The following is a 23,891-nucleotide window of genomic DNA, read 5'->3' as shown; positions in this document are numbered from 1 at the left end:
TTTCAAATTTAAAGATTTCATTAAAATTTGCTGCTTTACATTCTATGGCTTTATCGAAAAAATCTGCTTTTAGCTTGTATATATGCTGTGATAGAGTTGGTATTTTGAGGTCTGCATGTATATTAGTATTCCGGATGAACCATCTTGCACAGGTTATTTTTCTAAGGATCTTGTTTTGGCATTGGTTTAATTTCTTCAGTAGATGTTGAGGTATCGTTGTCCAGGCAGGTGAGGCATAGGTAAGTATTGGGCGGATCATTGCTGTATATAGTAGCTTCTTTAGTTTAAGTGACATATTCTGATTATATATTAATGGTTGTATGGCTATTATTGCTGCATTTGCTTTATCTATTGTGCTTTTGATGTGATCATTCCAGGTGAGTTTGCTATTGATTATAAGGCCAAGATAATTTGCTTTTTTAACTATTGGTATTGGTATGTTGAAAATTTTTGGTTGAAGTTGTGGAAGTATTTTAATTCTTCTTTTTTGTATAATTAATATTTGTGATTTTCCAGCATTTACTGCAGTTTTCCATTTTAAGCACCAGTCTTCTATTTCGTCTATATGGTCTTGCAGTTTTTGAAGAGCATGATTTGGGTTTCTGGATTTAATAATAATACCGGTATCGTCTGCGTAATAGGCTGTTATGCTGTTATAATCGGCTTTGTTTATAGGAAAATCATAAGTGTACAATATGTATAATATCGGTCCCAGAATGTTGCCCTGTGGTACTCCGGCTGTGATGTTTCTCTTTGTGGATTTTTTGTTTTTGATGGTGATTTGAAATGTTCTATTAGAAAGATAGCAGGATAGGAGTTTGATTATGCCGGGTGGAAAATTCAGCTGTATGAGTTTATATATTGTACCAGTGTGCCATACTTTATCAAATGCTTTGGATATGTCGATCATCAGGAAGGCTATTGTTTCTTTATTTATGATTGCCCTGCCAGTATAGTCTATTATTCGGAGTAACTGACCTTAACCATGATAGTAACGCATATTAACATATGTGCTTAATTTTTTGTAAGAATAGTGGTGATCAAAATCATTTAAAAATTAAGTTTATAAAAGAAAAAAAGTATAAATTTACTACCACTTTAAATATAAAAATAAAATCTTCCGGAAAATCCGGAAGAGTTGACAGATTTGTAATTGTGTTCTTTTAATTCACCCACTTTCTAAAGTTGTTAATAGTTTACGTTTAAAATGACCTTAGTTATTTGAATTTAAATTTTTTAAAGGATCGCCTAACAACCTGATTCTATATTATAATTTAAGTGGAAGTTAGGTCACAATGCGTTTTAATTATTTATGTATCGTGGTTGTTAAAACCGTTTGCAAAGTCAAACTTATTAAATTAAGATTGGTGTCTAAATCAATCCACTCTTTAACATAATTTCCATTTAACGTGGGAACATTCGATCAAAACAAGACTTGAACTAACTCAAAAGCGAGACAAAAATCGGCAGTAAGAGCTGTTTTATTTTTAATTTCGTTACGTAGGTATAAAATATGCGTAACTATCAAGACTTTTTTTATATAATGTAGTTATAACATAAAAATTTGTATGCAAAATTCGATTTTTTTTTAATTTTTTTTATTTTTTGGAAGAAGGAAAGTTAAAAGTACTATTAAATGATATTACTAATGAATATTAAATATTTTCTTTTGCACAGAATTATCTTTGGATAAACAAATTTCATAACTGTGTTCAAAATTTTTTTTTCAATCCGTATAAAACAAATCGTGAGATTTGGCGAAATATGCAAAAAATTGACATTAAGGTGTCTAAACTTTGGATCGCTCTCCTGACCAAATCATGGGGACCCTATTTCCCAGATTGCGGTTACCCTCTATATTTTGGGGGTCAGCAATCCGAATCCGTAAAAAAAATAGGGTATGTCTATTCAGAGAAAGTGCTGTTTTTGTGTCTGATTTCGTAACCTAAAAAATCACCTGCTCTAATTAATTAGCATATTTGAAGTTACCCCCACAAACCATTAAGACTCTGTCCTAAATCGTTAAAATCTAATCATTAGTTCAAAAATTATTCAGAGTGACCCGTTTTTTTTTTCCTTTCTTTTTTTGCGCACAGTTTATTTTATTTAAGTGTAAATGCCGTACCACTTTTTTTTTATGAAAAGGAACCTTTTGCATTCTAATATAATAAAGCGAGAACAGAATTTTCCGGCAGATCTAATATATATATTTTAAATAATTAAAAACAGTAAAGAGATAATTTCTCGAACGTTCTATTTTAGAAACTTTGCTTCTAGATTTTTAGTTTTCTGAGAACGCTCATCATATCAGGATTTCATACCTGCCAACATTCATTCCTTTCGAGAATTGATTTTCAAAGTAGTAGTAAAGCAATTCCCAAAAAACAGTTTTACTCAGAAAGACATATATATATATATTTTAACTAAGTTGAAATTCGCTATCGTAAGGATTAATGGGCTTTCATATATTTTTTGTAATTATTTATCTGTAGTGGTGGTCAAACTCATTTATAATTATTAATATAATTCAAAAAGTTTAGTGAAATAACATGAATTTTGCTAGCACTTTAAATATTAAAATAAAATCTTCCGGGAAAACCGGAAGAGTTGGCAGCTGTGGGATTTACAAAAGTTTTGAGGGTTTTTTTTAAATTTTTTTATTTTTCGTTCCCGCAATCAGAGTTGCCAACCACTGCTCTCGTTTAGAAAAAATTTTATAGAGTGGTACACAATTAAAAATATTTGGTTATTATTATTTTTTTTAAACATTTGAAAGCCTTCCCGCGAGACAGTTAGCATTAATCATCGTTTCATATTATCGTTTAAATAATTTACTTGTAGGGATGTAAGATAACTTTACATCAAATTTATAAAAAAAATTATATATTAAAAAATCATAAATTTAGCTACCGCTAGAATATTTTTCCTAAAAACGTACAAAAAAGTCATCGTGACTGGTGTGTGACATCAGGTGTGTTCCGTGTTAGTAACTTTAAATAATTACCCAGTATTTACGAAAATTTTGAATCAGTAAACATATCGATTTCTAAATTAATATATTTGTACACATAATCGATATATTTATTTACTTAATCGCATCAAACTATTCAAGACGAAACTGAAAACGAACTCTAGTTTCCAGTGCTTTTGAGGCGGAAATAGTAGTGACAGGATGAACAGATATTTTCCGTGATGTAAAAGAGGTAAACTAGATGCGTGTCGCAAATAAATAATTTTTGAAGAGAAATTAGAGACAACCGAGTGTATCGGAATGTAGCGGATGACTTTCACATAAATTAAAACGGTCGATTTAAATTTTGGAGTCGCAATCGTGATGTATCGAAACCGGTACTGATACCGGTACGACGGTACGGTAACTATCTTTTACAAGTAGATTAATTTTTCTGAGTAAATATTTTCAGGCTTGTGTGCATTTTTAATTACGTATTGTTTATTTATACATTGCAATGATCTATCATCAATAATTTAATGAGTTTGTATATGCCTTTGTTATGTTGCAAAATTCTATTTTGAAGCAAAAGGCCTCTTTTTTAAATAAATGGCACATTTTATTTTACGATTAGAAGTTTTATGTTAACTTCAAATAAACGATGCAAAAGATAGTAGAAGAATTACATAAATATTTTTGTTTTATGAACGAGAAGTTTGTTGAGATACAAAATACAAATCTATACAAACTAAGGTAGACAACGTTAAAGAGCACAAAAATATTATTAAAAGCAGGCAGCTGTTTCGGATGCTCAAAGGGAAGCCTTCATCAGTGCAACACATGAAGGTTGCACTGCATCCTTCATCTGTTGCACAGTGTTTTATCTGTTGCACTGATGAAGGTTGCCCTTTGCGCATCCGAAACAGCTGCCTGCTTTTAATAATATTTTTGTGCTCTTTAACGTTGTCTACCTTAGTTTGTATTTTAGCACAAAGGTCGCCCACTTGTATATTTACAAATCTATAGATAACCCTTTGACACTGATGGGTTATCAATATCCATTTTATGTTTTTTTGCCTCCTTAATTACTACTAAAAATATACTTTTATATATTTTAAAGTTACTTGGGAACTAAGCCCCCTGTTCGCAGCCGCTCACTAACCCCGATGATTGTCACATTGTTATTTCTAGGCAGAAAGCAGTTTTTCTACTGAAGTAAAAATTATTCACTTTACATATATATGTACTAAAAGGAATTCTTTTTGCTAACACTTGTGCCTCCACTTCCCACGTCCAAATATCTACTAGTATTATAAATATTTAGATCTATTGTTGAACAGAAGTAAATTTCCTAAGTAATCACTCTTTGAAATAACATTATGTTACATTATATTATTCAAACAAATTTGATGAGTTCACAATCGTAATTTAATATTTTCTCTCACTAAAAGGAATTCTTTTTGCTAACACCTGTGCCTCCACTTCCCACGTCTAAATATCTATTAGTTTTATAAATATTTAGATCTATTGTTGAACAGAAATAAATTTCCTAAGTAGTCACTCTTTGAAATAACATTATGCTACATTATATTATTCAAACAAATTTGATGAGTTCACAATCGTAATTTAATATTTTCTCTCACTAAAAGGAATTCTTTTTGCAAACACCTGTGCCTCCACTTCCCACGTCTAAATATCTATTAGTTTTATAAATATTTAGATCTATTGTTGAACAGAAATAAATTTCCTAAGTAATCACTCTTTGAAATAACATTATGTTACATTATATTATTCAAACAAATTTGATGAGTTCACAATCGTAATTTAATATTTTCTCTCACTAAAAGGAATTCTTTTTGCTAACACCTGTGCCTCCACTTCCCACGTCTAAATATCTATTAGTTTTATAAATATTTAGATCTATTGTTGAACAGAAATAAATTTCCTAAGTAATCACTCTTTGAAATAACATTATGTTACATTATATTATTCAAACAAATTTGATGAGTTCACAATCGTAATTTAATATTTTCTCTCACTAAAAGGAATTCTTTTTGCTAACACCTGTGCCTCCACTTCCCACGTCTAAATATCTATTAGTTTTATAAATATTTAGATCTATTGTTGAACAGAAATAAATTTCCTAAGTAATCACTCTTTGAAATAACATTATGTTACATTATATTATTCAAACAAATTTGATGAGTTCACAATCGTAATTTAATATTTTCTCTCACTAAAAGGAATTCTTTTTGCTAACACCTGTGCCTCCACTTCCCACGTCTAAATATCTATTAGTTTTATAAATATTTAGATCTATTGTTGAACAGAAATAAATTTCCTAAGTAGTCACTCTTTGAAATAACATTATGCTACATTATATTATTCAAACAAATTTGATGAGTTCACAATCGTAATTTAATATTTTCTCTCACTAAAAGGAATTCTTTTTGCTAACACCTGTGCCTCCACTTCCCACGTCTAAATATCTATTAGTTTTATAAATATTTAGATCTATTGTTGAACAGAAATAAATTTCCTAAGTAATCACTCTTTGAAATAACATTATGTTACATTATATTATTCAAACAAATTTGATGAGTTCACAATCGTAATTTAATATTTTCTCTCACTAAAAGGAATTCTTTTTGCTAACACCTGTGCCTCCACTTCCCACGTCTAAATATCTATTAGTTTTATAAATATTTAGATCTATTGTTGAACAGAAATAAATTTCCTAAGTAATCACTCTTTGAAATAACATTATGTTACATTATATTATTCAAACAAATTTGATGAGTTCACAATCGTAATTTAATATTTTCTCTCACTAAAAGGAATTCTTTTTGCTAACACCTGTGCCTCCACTTCCCACGTCTAAATATCTATTAGTTTTATAAATATTTAGATCTATTGTTGAACAGAAATAAATTTCCTAAGTAATCACTCTTTGAAATAACATTATGTTACATTATATTATTCAAACAAATTTGATGAGTTCACAATCGTAATTTAATATTTTCTCTCACCAAACGGGTGGATATATTTACTATTTTTGCTTACATCTCATTGTGCATGAAGCTGATCGTTATTTTCTATATTATATACTTCTTAACTGTAATTTATGACAGTATGTCGATATGATTTGCACAAAAATAATAATTGTAGAACAGTTAATAAGATTAGACTACCTTCCTAAATAACTTTGTTAAAATGTAGAGCAGTAGTGTAGCATTATAATAACAAAAGAAAAAAAAATTCTCATAGTTTTAAACTCTTGAATTAAAAGCGTAATAATAGCAGTTCAGGAAAATAACTTATTAATAATATGAAATTAGAGATATAAAAATATTCATATAAAAACAATGCCTTTGTAACTTTTGTTAATTTTATGCTGATGACAACCAAAACAATATGGAGATGAATAAGGAAAAACTGGATCCCAACACGTGACTTTCCGGCCAATAAAAATGCGCGGACAACAATGGAAAACTGCCACACCATCATTTTCTATATAGTAAGAAAACTCAGAAATATCATTTCGGATAAATATGTTACAATATTAGTTTGAAAATAGTAATTTTTATTCAAATTCAAAATTTAAATTATTGATTTTGTAAATAAATTAAATGGTTTTTTTAGATGAATAAAATAATACATAATTGTATGAAAGAAAAGTTTTATATTAAAATTTAATGTAAGATGCAAAAGACAAGATATAAAATCAAATCAAATGTTACAATTTTATGTATGAAAAGTTTTGTTAATATGCACAATCCATAAATTAATGACGTAAGTTGTTATTCTCTTACGTATTACGTAAGTTGTTATTCTCTTACTCTTAGTTTTAAATTTAAGCTTAGAAACAAAAGACAAGGTTTTAAATAAATGACATAATATGTATCTTTACGTATGAAAAGTTTTATATTAAAACTTAATCAAAGATACAAGGATAGGTTATAAATTACCTAAAATGTTATTTTTTTATGTAAGAAAGGCTCGTTAAGATGCAATAGACAAATCCATAAATAAATGACATAAATTGTTATTTTTATACCCTTTAGAGAAATGACATGATATGTATCTTTACGTATGAAAAGTTTTACATTAAAATTAAATTTAAGATGCAAAAGACGGGAGTTGAATTTTTAAATTTTTTTTATTGTTTTATGTACGAGAAGTTCGTCGAGATGCAAAAGATAAATAAAAAAATAAATTATATAAAAGTGTTTTTCTTATGCGTATTAAATGCTTCGTTTTAAAATTACATTCAGGAGCAAAAATCAATTGTCAGAGAAATGTAAGAATGTTAAATTTTGAAAATGATAAGTTTAATTAAATTTAAAATCAAAATTAAAGTTAAAAATTAAAATTTAATGAAAAGTGCAAAAAATTATATACCATGTTATTATTTCATGTATGAAGAGTTAAGAGGCAAAATTCTTAAATTCACATGTAAATGACATGATATATTTTTTTCTTATTTATTTATTTTTAATATTTTACTTGTGATCAGTTTTACATTTAAATTAAACATAAATTTCTGTTCTGAATACATGATTAACAAAATTCAAAAAAAAAAGATATTACATAGAATAACTTCGGTTCTAATGATCATATTTTCACGTACCATGTGTCAATTTTAATTGTTAAAAATATTGATCTAAATGTGCAAATTAATTAGGGCTAACTATTACGTTTTGGAACTAGACATAAATGTCTACCTTCTCTGAATAAGTTTTTTCAATTTTTTCAACGGATTTAGATGTAGAGCGTTGTCTTAACAATGAGGTGAACCGGTTTCTAATCCCAGCGATGGCTGGTTGATGTGAATTTCGCATCCAGCTTACACCGACCACAGTGCTGACGTTAAATGTCCTCAGAGGTAGATGGATCATGGATTAGAGTCCCCTTGCCTTCTGGCTAACTGTGAGAGGTTACCGTGATTTTCCTTAACATGTAACGCAAATGCTGGTTAGTTCTATATCAAAAAGTCCTCCACGAAAGCAAATTTCTCCCAATACTTGATTTAGGAGCTCCTTTGTCTTCTAAGTCGGGTTTAAAATTACAAAGCTGCGGAGTTGAACATTGGTAATTAATCTCAAAATTGGTTTGGCTGTTCAACGACGGTTTTGAAATAAAATAAAATAAAAATACTGCCGCCCGGCCTGTGTAGGAGGCAGAGAACTGTCCTTGAATTAGAAAGGTTCTGGGTTCGAATCCCGGGCAAGGCATGGGTGTTTCTTTGTCTCTGTGCGTTCTATGTCCTTTCTTCCTTGTGTGTATGAATGTGACCCGCCCTATAAACGGGTTTGTGGTTGTGTGAATGGTATGGCAGAAGTCGAACTCTTGGCCATAGATGGCGCCACTGAAAAACAAGAACAATCGCACCCCCTCTGCCTAAACAGGCATACGACAAAAAAAATCAAAATACTTAGAGTGGCAATGGTAGAGCGTTCGCTTCAAAAGGAGGTGACCGAGATTCGAAACCTAGTGATTTCTGCTCAAATCAAATTTTGCTTCTGAATCTCAATCGAATCATGGGTTAAATTCTCCTTGCCGCCTGGCTAACCATTTGGAAGTTTTCGTGCCTTTCCTTACCATGGAACGCAAATGTGGGTTTGATTCATCAAAACGTCCTTCACAAAGGTTATAGCTTGTCCCAAAGCTTGGACCACGTTTTTTTTTCGTCTTCTGGATTAGGTTCAAAATTACAAGGCTGTGGAATGAAACATTTTTAGCTGCAGGGCTTGAACTGTGTTGGTTGCTCAAATCAAAATACGCAATCTGGAAGACATGGTTGCAGTATTTCAAAAAGGATAGCGGTCGAAACTTTGGATCAAATAAGATTAATTTCATTTTTTGCGCATTTCGCCGTATGTTGAGCAACTTTTAAAACGTCATAACAAATATTCCTGTATGTGATAAAAGATGTAAAATAAACGAGTTTTCATAAGTTAGGATGAATACCAAAAATTCATACCAAAACCTTGCGTGTTAATGAACTTATTAGAAAATTCAATAATGTTTATCTTTTAAGCGTTATAAAATTATTTATGCTTTAAGTTACAAGTAATTTCTGATCATTTTGACGATAAATAATTTGTTACTTACTAAGAAGAAAAATCTATTCCATTGAATACATAAATATTTATTGAAATCACTTTTAAGAGTTGTTTAACCCACTATAAAATTCGCTTTTCTGTTCTAAGTAATACTATTTTGTACAATAACATTTTGCGATGTCAAAGCCAAAAGTTTATTTTTAAATTACAAAAGCTTATGGTTTTAAGTAAATTATTTTAGTAAGCTAATTACGTAAAACAAGAGTATAACGCAGTCGTTTTTTTTCTGAATAAAATAAATTCATACACATCAAGTGGCTTATATATTTATATATATATATATATATATATATATATATATATATATATATATATATATATATATATATATATATATATATATATATATATATATATATATATATATATATATATATATATATATATATATATATATATATATATATATATATATATATATATATATATATATATATATATATATATATATATATATATATATATAATATTTTAATACATTAAATATAAAATATTTATTACATTAATTTGGCTTATGTTTTTTATAATTTTCCATATTATAGTTTCTAATTGATCAAAAATAGTGTTAAATGTTTACATGGGGTGCTTAATGTTGTTTAAAGGTGTTTAAACAGTGCTTAATATTGTTTCAAGGGTAAAAGAAGTATGCACTAGCTTAAACATTTACTAATTTTGCGCTTTAAGCTTAAACAGGATTGGGAAATTTCTTCTACAATATAAAAAGACTATATTAATAAATTAATTCTAATTGAAGATTTATATTTCTTAATTATATTATGTTAAATAGTGCATTTTCATGTGATAACTATTTTTTGAGAGCACTGAAATTTCTAATTTCTTACGGGAATGAAACGTTGGAAGATAAAAATTATTAAAGTCGTTTGAAAATTTATTATTCATAACTTTTCTATGCACAGCATATTTTTAAATTTAATATAATCCTTAGCAAATTAATCTGTTTCTCATTCAGAATAAAAAAAGAAGACTGTATGTATATGCTTTTTAATGAACTGTCGCAAAATGGACTGTAACACACTATTTATTTTATTTTATTTCTATGCACACATATCATTATTTCACAAGTACGTCCCAGGGCTAAAGAGAATAGAAGGGCTAGTTCACTCCGCTCTTAGAGCTGAAGCTACGATTTCCCTCCTCATGACGTCACTGTGTCCACAGATCTCGGAGATCGCAAGCAAAGATATGATAACTTTGCATCTTTTTCTTTGTAAAAATAAGTTAGACTTTTTCTGGTTATTAGCCTTCAAACTTTACTTAATTAACACATTATTTCCTTTCATAAACATAGTTTAAAAAAAATTTCTTGGTTATTATATTAAAAAAAATACCATTTTAAACTTATAAAAATGTTTTGCTAGTTGGTGAAAATGACACGATAAATACTTTATTTTAAAAAGTTCAGTTTTAACTTTAACTATTAAGAAAAATGAAGACATATATCGACACTTTTTTTATCTACATATTCTTTTATAAAGATAAGTTAAGTTAAATTTAGAATCCCTGATTTTAAAATATGTCGTTAATAGCAATTTGTTCATACTTAATCATTAGGAAACATCAACCTTAAACGCTAATTACTGAAACAAAATAATAATTTAGGTTCATAATGACATTAGAAATTTTACAATTGTTTATAGACATTTAAATTTACGATGATATAATTTATAGATATTTAAATTGAAGAGAATATAATTTTTAAAAAAAATCCTAAATATATAGAATAACTACATTAAAAATATGTTATGAAATTAGGAGAATTTCAACTATATACTATATATTTTATTTATACTTTTTACTTACATTTTAATTTTCTTTGACTTTATCTATTTTTTAATTCTTTTCACCTGCCTTTCTTTATGAAGTAACGAGGCGGTTTACATTTAGATAATGAATTTTTATAAAAGTTCTTTATGACAAAATAAACGTATTGCTGTTTTATATTAACTGTGTCCTTTCGGAATCCATTCTTTACATAGTTGTTCATTTACTTTAGGGAACACGCGAAAAATTATACTTTTTCCTTTTGCTTTTATATCAGAATTTTTGCAAGTTGCAATGGCGCAAACTGGCATTTCTATAATAGTTTTAAATTCTTGTAAATTCACTGCAAAAACTGAGGAAAGTCATTATAGAAAATAACAAATGTCTTAGAATATCTCGCAAAAAGAAATGATCCAATATTAGTTAGAGCTAGTAAGGTCAAACGCTCCGTTCTTGAAGTAAAAGTGCGAGCTTTGCGCCAAAGAGACGTCACTAGAGTGACGTCGGAGGATCGGCGCGGCGAGAGATACTTCAAAGAAGTGAACCAGCCCTTCTATTCTCTTTAGCCCTGGTACGTCCGCTCATTTTCGGAACGTAATGAACACTGTTGATATTTTTGCTAAAATCAATAGATGGAGCTGAGCTGAACAAATGCAAACTTTGGAGCTAATAATTTTAAAACAATGACTAATACTTCTAGTGTAGTGATGGCATTATTAAAAGTTAATATTCTACATTTGTATTCTGGGAGTTTATTGATGTTTTGCTCATAGTTTGAAAAACTGATATTTAAAATAAAATTGCTCTAATTAATATTTCTTCTCACTTAATATTTCTTCTTAATATTTCTTCTCTCGAAAGAAAAAACTTAAAAATTCACAAAAATATTTTTATTTTATATTATACTAGATAAATATCCGCTCTTCGAACAGAATGTATAAAGAATTAAATATTAAAAATTAGTTATTGTTGAACAACATTTCGAAATCATGTAGAGAACTGAAAGGCATATACCGACAAAATTAATAAAGCTAAAGTAATACAAATTATTCATTTATTGTCGTTTGTTATCCTTCATGGTGACTTTCCGCTATTAAATTAAGCAAAACAAGTTTTTTTTTGTAGTTCAAATCATGAGAATGAAGAACATTAACATTCAGAATCTTGGCATGATGCTATTGCTCGCGGCCAAATCACGATAGTTAAAACTTAATCACTATGAAAATCATTTTTTTTCGGTATCTATTCCTTTCCAGGAGCCATAACACATTTATTTCCACAGCATTGGGTATGATTAAAACTACTCATTATCTCTTGAAAATAAATTCATGTAAGAAAAAATGTTCTGTTAATTCCATTAATTTAATCTTTTAGGGTAGTCCACCTTGGTAATGTTCTAAATACAAGACTTTTACAAAGAGGACACTAAGGAGTTGCCTGCGTCAATGAAACGGATCGTTTTCTTCTTCAAAACATCTAAAAAAACATCAACATGACAAGTTCTGTAGTTCTTTTTAGTCTCGTTGTGATGTTCTTGGGTATTGTAACCTCTTTTACAAATGAAACAGATACTAAAGATGGCATAGTTGAGAAGAACAACTCTGAGTTTTTCACTGCAGCAGGTGAAGCAGTTTTGGAAGAGAATTCGGCTGAGAAGAACAATCTTGAATTTCCCACTCTGCTAAGTGACTCAGTTTTGAAAGAGAATCCAGCTGAGAAAAACAAATCAGAATTCCCCACGCTAGAAAATGGCGCAGTTCTTGCTGAGAATTTAGTTGAAAAAGACGATTCTGAGAACCACACAGTTCCAGTTTTTGTAGAAAATTTAGACGAAAACAACAGTTCAGAACCTTCCATGTATGATGATGAATACAGCGGCAAGGATGAATCGTTCTTGTCGTGCGACAAATGGGATTATGATCCCACTGAATTTGTGATACTTCCAAACGGTTCAGCATTCGTGTCATCGAAAAACCTAACTTACGAAGAACCATTTTACAATGTAATTAACAACTTTTTGATAGTTTGCATACCCGAAAATAATGGAGACACTAGCGATGAAACGAAACCAGTCAGATATCTGTCTTTGACTGGAATTGTCATATCGATGATGTGCTTATCGATGCATCTTATCGTTTTTTCCCTGGTGCCTGACTTGCAGAATTTGCCCGGGTGTAATCTGGCATGTCTATGTGCCTCTTTATTGCTGAGCTACATGTTCATGTTCATTGGTCAAGATCGGGAAGAGGATGGCTATCCCATTATATGCATGATAGCTGGTGTTTTGACCTATTTCTTTTTCTTGGCTTCATTTCTCTGGATGTCCGTAATTGCTTTTGATGTGTGTCGCTCTATTGTGTTAGCTGCTCGCAAAATGAAGATAACGAGGCATCAATTCAGAGTGAAAAAGTTTCTGTGGTACAGTCTCTTTACATGGTGCACCGCCTTGGTGTTCACTGTAACTGCGGTAGTTGTTGATAACGTGGAAGGGGTTGAAGGAAACTTTCGTCCCATGTTCCGAGATGCATGCTGGTTCAAAGAGAAAGAATCTCTTCTGATATTTTTTGCCGTACCCGTGGGTTTCCTTATTTGCCTCAACGTTTTATGTTTTGGAGTCAGCGCGTTCCTGACTTTCAATAACCAAATGAAACCGAGTCTTGAAACTCAAGCTCATAATCTGAAAAATCATATCTTATATTTTAGGCTTACTGTAATCATGGGAGTCACGTGGATTACAGGAGTGATAGCTCCCCTCGTGAATGTCACGTGGGTTTGGTACCTGTTCGTTGTCTTGAACACTTTTCAGGGACTTTTCATATTTCTTGCGTTCACATGTTCACCAAAAGTGAAAAAGTTCATTCAACAGAAATTGATAAATGTTCGAAGACCATCACAGGCAACGCTAAAGCCAACATTCCAGTCTTATTGCAATTATTCAAGTTCGAATGCGAAAACTTCAAACAAAGCCACCGTTTCTACAGATACGCCTGTAAAGAATGGCCTTGACAAAGCCACCGATTTTGAGGATAAGTCATTAGAAAAAGGCCTAAATAAAATCTCCGATTCTACAGATAAGCCTTTAAAGAAAGGCCTTGAGAAAGTCACAGATTTTGAAGATAAGTCATTAGAAAAAGGCCTAAATAAAATCTCCGATTCTACAGATAAGCCTTTAATGAAAGGCCTTGAGAAAGTCACAGATTTAGAAGATAAGCTTTTGGAGAAAAGCCTAGACGAAGTAACCTATTCTAAAGATAAGTCTTCAGTGAAACCCCTAGTCTAAGTCGTCGACTCTACAGATAACTCTCAGCTAAAGGAGGATGTTGTAATACATCTGTAATATTTATGGCTTTTGCACACACATCATTGTATATGAAGCATTTGTACAATGGAGTGTGTACGGAAAACACTATAATGGTTTGTAATGGATACCACTATAAGATATGATCCATAACATCGGTTCCCAAATGGGTTACAGGGGTTCCGAGAATTAGGAATTTTTTTAAACGAGCAGTGTTTTTCAAAATCTGTAATTAAATTTATATCCAATTAATAATCCGTTATTTATTTAATATATTCGTTATTTTTATGAAATTACTTGATTGAAATATTCGTGAAGAACGAAGTTTCAAAAGAACGTTTTTATACTAACAATATAAAAAATAAATTACGAAAAGGATATTCTCTTGTGAAAAATTCCATTAGTATTTCAAATGGAATAAAAATACCAAAATTCAAAAAATAAATATATGTTTTTCTGAGATATGTCTTCAAGTTTTTGCAAAATATATGTAAATATAATGGTTTCATTACGTCATTTTAGTATGGTTCGAGGCGATTTAATAATATTCATTTATATGAATACAAGATTTATGATTGATGATATTTCAAGGTGTTATGAGAAGATTCCTTCTTAATTTTCATTTACATGTTAACACGATTCGCTAATTCATGTCGCCATTTTAACAATTCTTAAGAATGTGAAGAGAATATAAAAGGTTAAATTCTATAAAAACAATTTATTCAAAATATTAGCATAACTTTAATAAACGAACAAGAATTATTAACAAACTTAAACATTACGCTGCCGTTATGCGACCAAGCTATCTTGTAAAAGACATAGTTTGTCTATAGAAGAAATCGCCACGAAGTCCATATCGTCTGCTGCTATAGAAACAAGAAATATCACATTTCAAAGAGGGAAGATTCTCTCTCCGATCCGATCCAAAACCTGTCTTAATTAATGACCCAACACCTCTACTTTAAATAGTTAAACCTCGTAACCATAGCCACAGCCATCACTCCAGTCTAATGACTGGGTGAGTTCTTTATACAGACAAACAATACATTCCAATTCTTCACCTGACGGAGGATGTTTATCACAGGGTTGGTTGCCTTTGCCGCAATACACTCGCCAAGCTGGCGGGAGTAAACAGTAAAAACACTGGTGAGAAATTGGTGGAAGAGAGTAGGGAAAATTACTGGTGAGAGTGGCGAGCACTAAAAAAGTATTTAAATGTTACATTTAAATATATAATTATTTCATTTATTTTGTCATTTTCGTGTGTTGTGACAATATGCCTCGTTAGCTTTCTCGTAATGTTTATATATATTCAAGAATTGTTAATATACGATATATTTTTAATGTGTTGTGACATTATTAACTGATAACTTTCATTAATATGTAGATGAGATTCGTATTTCATGATGCTTTTTAATATTTTTTACAATATCATAAATTTTTATATTTCAAGTCTGTATACCTATAATTATTTCAGTTATGTTGTCAGTTTAACATGTTTTGGTATTAATTTTCAATTGTCTTCATTTCTAATATTCATGATGACATTTCAAGGTGTTTTGACAATATCCCTCGTTAACATTCATTTATACACATGTATATAATATTTTTTTTATTCATGATGTCATTTCAATATTTTTTGACAATATTCCTATTTATCATTCATTTATACACATGTAGATAATATTTTTTTATTCATGATGTCATTTCAATTTGAAAACATATATTCATGTTACCTTCGAAATAGATAGATATACTTAGTTGACTTATGACGCCATTTTAATGTATTTTGATTAGAGGATTTTTTGATCTTCATTTCTATGGAGTTAAGATTCGTGATGCCATTTTAAGAAGCTTTAAGAATATTTATTGTTAATTTTCATTTATATCGTAAATTCAGGTTGTCATTTTTAGTATATTTGAGAATATATCTTGTTGTTACCTTCGAATACATGTAGATATTTTTTTTTTGATTTGTGAGATCATTTTAAAGCGTTTTGGGTTCTGCATTTAATGGCTTCAATGTTTTTTGCGTTTCATGTTGGGTTCTACGCTCTATGATGGATTCTATGTTGGGTTCTACACTCTATGATGGATTCTATGTTGGGTTCCACACTCTATGATGGGTTCTATGTTGGGTTCTACACTCTATTATGGGTTCTAAGCTCTATGATGAGTTCAATGTTCCATGTTGGGTTCTATGTTTTGTATATTAGTTCTATGTTTAATATTGTGTGAATATATGTCTCGATCATTTTTTTAATATCACACTAAGGATCATAGAACTATACTGGGTACCCAAAATATTTAGAAATGGTCAAATACCTCAAGTAATACGCAAATAGGTCAAAAATTTAAAAATACTAGTCCAACGTGATCTCTCAACTTCACCCACTGGAGCAAGGTGGCAACTTTAAAACCTTGAATAGGAACCCTCTTTCGTGGATTCCAGATTTGAACTTACCAGATAAAAAGTACACCGATTTGAAATGCAGGTTGTTTGCTTTTTGTTTCACAGGTGGCGCTGTGATTGAAAAATTGAACTTAACAATAGTACACACACGTAAACAGTGTCGAACATAGATATATCACGAGAAATGCACAAAATTAAAGGTATACCTGTTTAATATTTTGCTCCTTATGGAATCAAAATCAATCCTCTTTTCATGCAATTTTCCGTTTCCATACATTTCGGATATCCTGTAAAAGTATTTGCCATTTTAAATATGTTTTGAAAATATGTCTTGATGTCATATTCAATTATATTAATATATGGTTATTTTAATTCGTGATGCCACTTTACAATACTTTGTGAAGATATCTTTTGATGCTATTTTCAATAATATAAATACATATCCAAATATTTTATTTACGGAGTCAATTTATTGTGTTTTGGGGATGTATTAATGTGGAGAATACTAACATGAATTAAACTAATATGAGCCATCGAATATAACTAAACGAAATAAAACTAAATTGCCAAAATAAACTATTTATTAAAAACTTAAAAACTGAATTAGAACATACTTCAACTTCCAAAATAGATGGGAAAAGAAAATTATGCTCCCTGAAGCTTGCAAAGGCCAAAGTAAACATGCTGTAGCGAAATCGCTAATCCAACTGAGAAGCAGGCAAAATATTCTAGTTAGCAAGAGTTTCAGTGCGCATGCGTTACAAATCAACAAATAAGAAAAGATTTATCCTAACAAGTTATTGTTAGATTATTCATCTGCGACTGAACAATTAAAGTAATCCTCATATTATTAAAATATTTGATCGTTATAATATGAAGTTAAATTTTTTAGAAGCTTATCACATTTTTTACGAGTATTTATCAAAGTTATTTTACTACAGAAATTAAGGTACTACTTTTTTCTTTTATTCATTCATTTATAAGTTTTTTTTAAAGTTTACCTTAGTTAGTCAATGAGCTCATCTTCATATTTGTAAGTTAATGCATTAACCCTTACACGCCGACTGTCACAAATACGTGCCAGCATAAAATAGTATCAATCAGGGTATAAAGATAAAACTGGTAATCAAAGTATTTCTTTAGCAGTTTATTTGTGGGTGGGGTTATAATTGTTTGATTTATTTAATTGACCATTACTTTGTTCAAAATAAAACTATTTAGTTATACTTTGAATTAATATTGATTGTATATGTATGCTTAAACTAACAATAATTAAAGTAAATACAAAGTAAGTCTGTCAAATTAGCAACGACTGCATTTAAGTTACCGCTTTTTATATTTAATTACAACTTGATTCTGATTTTGTACGAATGCTTTTCTGAATCACCCGTCCCCAAGGGGTTAAAGAAATCACCGGAAGGAAAAAAATTTTTTCATTAAATAACTACAGCAACCTAAAACTCTTTCACCAACAAAAATTATTTAAGTATTTATTTTGATCAAAATTAAGGAAATATTTTTTTACTTTTTGTTATTAAAAATTTTTTACTTATTTTTCTCTGAGTCATTAAGCCTTGAAAAGTGATTTGACGGATAAAGATTATCTTCCTATTCAAAGCCTAAAAATTCGAAGTCACTAATTATAACCAAGAATATCTCGAAAAAATTCGGTACAAAATGACACTCTCAGCTGTGTAATCTAGAAATATTCTATCAATAAAAATTATGCTAGTAAGTCTTTTTCTTATATAATAAAGGTTCCACGTCAACTCCAGTGGTAGTCTTTCATTTGTCTGTTTTTCCCCCCATGAAAATCAATATTCTCCATTAAAAAAACATAATTTTGTTTATAAAATAAGTAATTATTAAAATTATGTAAATATATAAACATAAAAATTAGATAATTATGTAAGAACATTTTGTTAATATGTTAAACGTAACAAACTGCACTTGAAAAAAATAATTTAACTTAGATGTGAATAAAATGTGAGACATAATAAGACGTTATTAATGAGAAATAATTTTATTTGTTAACAATAAAACAGTAACCTTATATAACAGCTTAAATTGTATTGATTCTTACCTCTTTTTTCTGACATTCATATTTTTGAAAAATTACGATACAATTGTTTTGATTTACTGGTACATTTTACTTCATTTGTCAATTTTTTTTCATTGCAACATGTAAAGCGCGAGTTAATGAAATGATAATCTCGTGAAAGATAAATTTTTTGACAGCAAGGGATAGATAATCATTGTTTCATGAAAAATCAAAGAGTCTTGAAAAAATAAGAAAATAGTACTTAAAATTAATTAAATGAAAAAGCACTTAAAATTTAAATTAAAAACGTTCAAGCAAAAATGAACTTCAAAAAAATGGCCCTTTCAGCACGTTTAATCACGGGTCGCATTCATTTCATCGACAATCACTTCATCGACAGGCCGTTTCATCGACACCACTTCATCGACAGGCCATTTCATCGACTAGGTCATTTCGTCGACAGGCCGTTTCCTCGACAGGGTTGTTTCATTGACAGGCCACTTCGTCGACAGGGTCATTTCGTCGACAAGTCATTTCGTCGACAGGGTCATTTCGTCGACAGGGTCATTTCATCGACAGGGTCATTTCGTCGACAGGGTCGTTTCGTCGACAGGCCATATCGTCGACAGGGTCATTTCGTCGACAAGTTATTTCGTCGACAGGGTCATTTCGTCGACAGGGTCATTTCGTCGACAAGTTATTTCGTCGACAGGGTCATTTCGTCGACAAGTCATTTCGTCGACAAGTCATTTCGTTGACAGGGTCATTTCGTCGACAGGGTCATTTCGTCGACAGGGTCAGTTCATCGACAGGGTCATTTCGTCGACAAGTCATTTCGTCGACAGGGTCATTTTATCGACAAGGTCATTTCGTCAACAGGGGTCATTTCGTCGACAATATTAAGAAAAGATTATTTTGTAGACAAAGTCATGCGTAATTTTGAAACTAGTTTATGATTTTTTACATTAGACGTTATGCCCCTTGCACTTCTTTGTAATTTAGTATATTTATGATGAAATTTTTTAAACTTAGCCTAATGCAAAATCCTAATAGTATGGTGAGGTTGCCAGAAAAAAGCATTTTATTTGAAAATTGCCTACTCCTCTATTCACATCACGTTGCAAAACCTAAACATTAATTGTATTTTACACATTTAAGTTGTATATTACACATTTTTTTTCTAGTCATATTTAACACATTTATTTCTAAGATTAATTTTTAATGTACATTATTGTAGATTAGCATCGCAAAAGCAATTGCAAATCTCGTATTTCCAGTTTATTTTATTCCTTATTTAATTAATTATTTATAATGTTTTGGTGTTTAATAGTTTAATATGTATTTTATCCTATATGTTCCCTAAACATTTATAGTTCTTGTACCTTATAAAATAAACTTCGTTAATGTAAATAAAAAAAAAAAATAAAAAACTCACAATGACTCCACAACCTCGGTATGCGATGCAATCGAAATGATATAAAAAATGGTTCCAAATCAGAGGAGGGGAGGAAACCTGTCTAATTGGTTTTTATGATCTAAAACATTTGGGGAAAAACGCAATTTATTACGTATAACAAATAAATTGACTTTTGTGTTTATAATTGAGGAGAGTTATCCATATGCATCTGATTTTATTCTCATTATTGTTTTATTAAAAAAAGTTTAGCAAACTTGTTTTTTTACTCAAATATTAAAATCTTTTTCTTTTCGATTTGCCAGAGAATAAAAATTTATTTAAATAAATAAACTTTGCAGAGAGAGAGTATATATTTTAAAGGCCAGCACTAAGGAAAGTCCTTTAAAAAGTGTAATCGGAAATGGAAATGTTTTTAAATATCATGTTTGATATGTGTTCTGAAAAAGAAATGTGAATTTTTGTTACCAAAACGAAAAAAGTGGAATTTTGAATGTTGATAGAATTTTTTGTGAAATTTTGCCCTTGTGGTTTTTGCTATGAGTGTAAATTTTTATAAATTATTTTATCATTTGTAGTCTACTGAACAAACTTGATATTTTAAATATAGATGCATTTTTTATTTTCATTTTTTCTGCATTTTAGTTTTGAGCCTCCTGGCTTGTTCAGGCCGAAAATAATCAAACTTTTGATTGGCGATAAATCGTGCTAATAGTGGTCAGTAAGCGTTTGAAAATTGTGTTTTCATCCTGTACAGAAAATCAGTCAAAAATTTCAGCAATTATACTAGTAAAAAATTGGTCAAATCTTAATTGCAAGATTTTTCTTTTCTTTTTTGTACAGTAAGAGTTATTTATTCTTACGTTTAAATTCCAGGCTTGACTTTTTGTTAATTTTCTTTTAAACAAAATGTGTCTAATTTAAATCCTGCAAATAAAAAATGAATTAATTCATCATTTATTTACTACTATTATTATTCTTATTAAATTATACTATTATTATTTAATTACAATAATAGTATAATTCAAAAATAGCATAATTTGATAGTATTAGATTAGAATTTAATAATTAATACTATTATTAAATTCACCATTCATAGAAAAAACACATTTTGTGAAGAGCAAACACTAACACGCTTGTAACGTTACGCATATAGTACTTCTTTTGGGTAAGGTGAGTAGCACTTTAAATATTGTAGGAATCTACAATCGCCTCGGTAAATACCTAAACATCAAGTTTGCATTCCTATTGTTCTTCGAAATCTCTAAGAGTAGTAACGAAACTAAGACTCAGTTCGATTGTTCGAATAAGCATATTCTTGTCCTAATGTTAAAGATGCTGAACAAAAAGTTTAATTAAGCAACTGAATTGAAGAAGTGAATTTAGTGCAATTAAAGCAATTAAAGTGAACAGTAAGAAATTACTTTTCCATCATAAAAAACCTAGAATTTTTTTTCTACTTATACAGATATAATAATTAGGTCTATGATTATTTTAATTTCTGTGAGAATTCGACTGAAGTCTATGTTTTTGTTAAAATTTATGTAAAAATGTTGAAAATTTTTACAGCAATAAATTTAGCTTTCCCCTCCTTGAAATAGTGTCTAAATGCTCATTGTAATATATTTTTATTACTTTTAATTCTAAAAATATATTTTATTAATTTGGTTTGATATTAAAAACAATTTGATTGCTAACGTCACACTATATTAACTGTTGACCATGGTCCAGATATAATGCTTGGTAATTTTCTGAAGACAATCCTTACCTATCCCGAAAATAAGTGTCGAGCTATTACGATTTAGATATAGAAAAGTAGATTTCGATACATCAACCGTTTAAACACTTCTCAACTACCTATTAAATAATTTAAAAAGCGAACTTCTTTTAGTCCAATTGGAACAATACACAGCCATAAAGAATTTTACTTTAGTATAAAAATTAAATAATTGCATTTTTCTAATTAATAATAGAAATATTTAGATTAAATCTCTAAAATAGTTTCAGAATTACGCATGACACTATCAACGAAATGACCCTGTCGACGAAATGACTTGTCGACAAAATGACCCTGTCGATAAAATGACCCTGTCGACGAAATGACTTGTCGACGAAATGATCCTGTCAACGAAATGACCCTGTCGACGAAATGACCCTGTCGATGAAATGACCCTGTCGACGAAATGACCTTGTCGATGAAATGACCCTGTCGACGAAATGACCCTGTCGATGAAATGACTAGTCATCGAAATGACCCCGTCGACGAAATGGCCCTGTCGACGAAATGACCCTGTCGATGAAATGACCTTGTCGATGAAATGACTTGTCGACGAAATGACCCTGTCGATTAAATGACCCTGTCGACGAAATGACCCTGTCGACGAAATGACCCTGTCAACGAAATGACTTGTCGACGAAATGACTTGTTGACGAAATGACCCTGTCGTCGAAATGACTTGTCGACGAAATGACCCTGTCGATGAAACAACCCTGTCGAGGAAACAATCCTGTCGAGGAAACGGCCTGTCGACGAAATGACCTTGTCGATGAAATGGCCTGTCGATGAAGTGGTGTCGATGAAACGGCCTGTCGATGAAGTGATTGTCGATGAAATGAACCAGACCCGTTTAATCACAACACTGTAGTTGTATTTTAGCGGTAGTAGATCAGTTAATATAATTTTTTAAAATTTTACTTTAAGTTTATGCTATTAATGCCTAGAATCAAAAAAATAAAGGAAAACATTTATGTAAAAAAAAAAAAAGTGATAGTACTTGTTTTTTTTATTTTTTACCCAGTTGGTATCTCAAGTGAAGTAGTAATTAACAGAAGTTAACTATTACTCAACCTTTAAAAATGCTCTGTGTCTAGATTTCAACTCCAAATATAAATATTATTATAATTATTATAATATGATAGATATAACTATCTGATTTCTTCACAATAAATCATAATATGAAAACACTTGAACTACCGCTTCTTTCATTTTTGAAGAAAAAAAATTTACGTTTACAACGACGCTAGGTGTAAAATATTTAACAATTGATTATTCTCCCACAAAAATCGTATTTTCAGTTTTCTTAGTTTAAAAAATTCGGTTTACATTTTTCATCTCGCATTCGTAATTTCCAGATTATAAATCGTATAGATTTACACAGCATAAAATGTACCGTTAAATTGAACGCCAAATGATAAGTTACATCGAACAAAAAATTAAAGTACTATTTTTCGAGTAATGACTTAGCTTTTCGACCTGTTGCTGAGTCAAGAAAAATAATGCTGATACATAAAATAATTCCAAGTCACTCTTTTTTTTGGAACCAAACAATTTGTTTAATTGTGTACTTAAATATCAACAATGGTGTCAATGAAAAAAAAATATTTTACGTTTTCTCATATTTCATTTTGAATTACAACTATCTTAGTGAGACAGAAAATTTCACCCAGACAATGACCAAAAAAGAAACATATACTTATTACAGAATCAAATAATCTAATATTACAAATAAATTGCAATCATCATTCTTTTTTCCTGCTATTTCATTGTCATGGAAGATCGAGTGATAATTCAATAAAAATATGCAAGTCGAAATAGAGAACACAATAGCTGTGATTTGTGTCTTGTATTTTGACAACTCCATTTAAATTAGTTTATGGTTGTCACGTTCATTCCGTACGCCTTTGAATTCTGACTTAAACAGTGCTGCCACTTGTCTAGCACCAAACCTATGTTGCGTAATTGTTATTGTTGGATTTTCGGTTCAAAGGGAACGTACACAAATTATTCAAACGTGTTCATCTTACTCATGAACTGAGACAACTGAATTGTTTATCGCTGAATTATGAAGAAAAGAAAAACTCAGTTAAA

General features: G+C 30.0%; 1 protein-coding gene across 2 annotated transcripts in view; it reads left to right on the top strand.

The window, feature by feature from the left end:
* LOC107448381 (G protein-coupled receptor Mth2) overlaps positions 1–15,958 on the top strand; it is a 58,923-nt gene extending 42,965 nt beyond the window's left edge. Inside the window, exons 1-2 of one of the 2 annotated variants that reach the window (XM_087164263.1) lie at positions 3,215–3,368; positions 12,232–15,958. In XM_087164263.1, the coding sequence (XP_087020389.1) occupies positions 12,350–14,137 (1,788 nt within the window). In that variant the 5' untranslated portion in view covers positions 3,215–3,368; positions 12,232–12,349 and the 3' untranslated portion in view covers positions 14,138–15,958. Of the gene's footprint in view, positions 1–3,214; positions 3,369–12,231 lie in introns of those variants that run through there. The other variant, XM_016063551.4, reaches the window with a different exon arrangement.
* Positions 15,959–23,891: the final 7,933 nt, after the last annotated feature.

Source organism: Parasteatoda tepidariorum, chromosome 5 (assembly GCF_982258835.1).
Source record: "Parasteatoda tepidariorum strain Cologne lab strain chromosome 5, Ptep-v5.0, whole genome shotgun sequence".
Lineage (NCBI taxonomy): Eukaryota > Metazoa > Arthropoda > Arachnida > Araneae > Theridiidae > Parasteatoda > Parasteatoda tepidariorum.
This window is presented reverse-complemented; position numbering and strand designations above follow the sequence as displayed.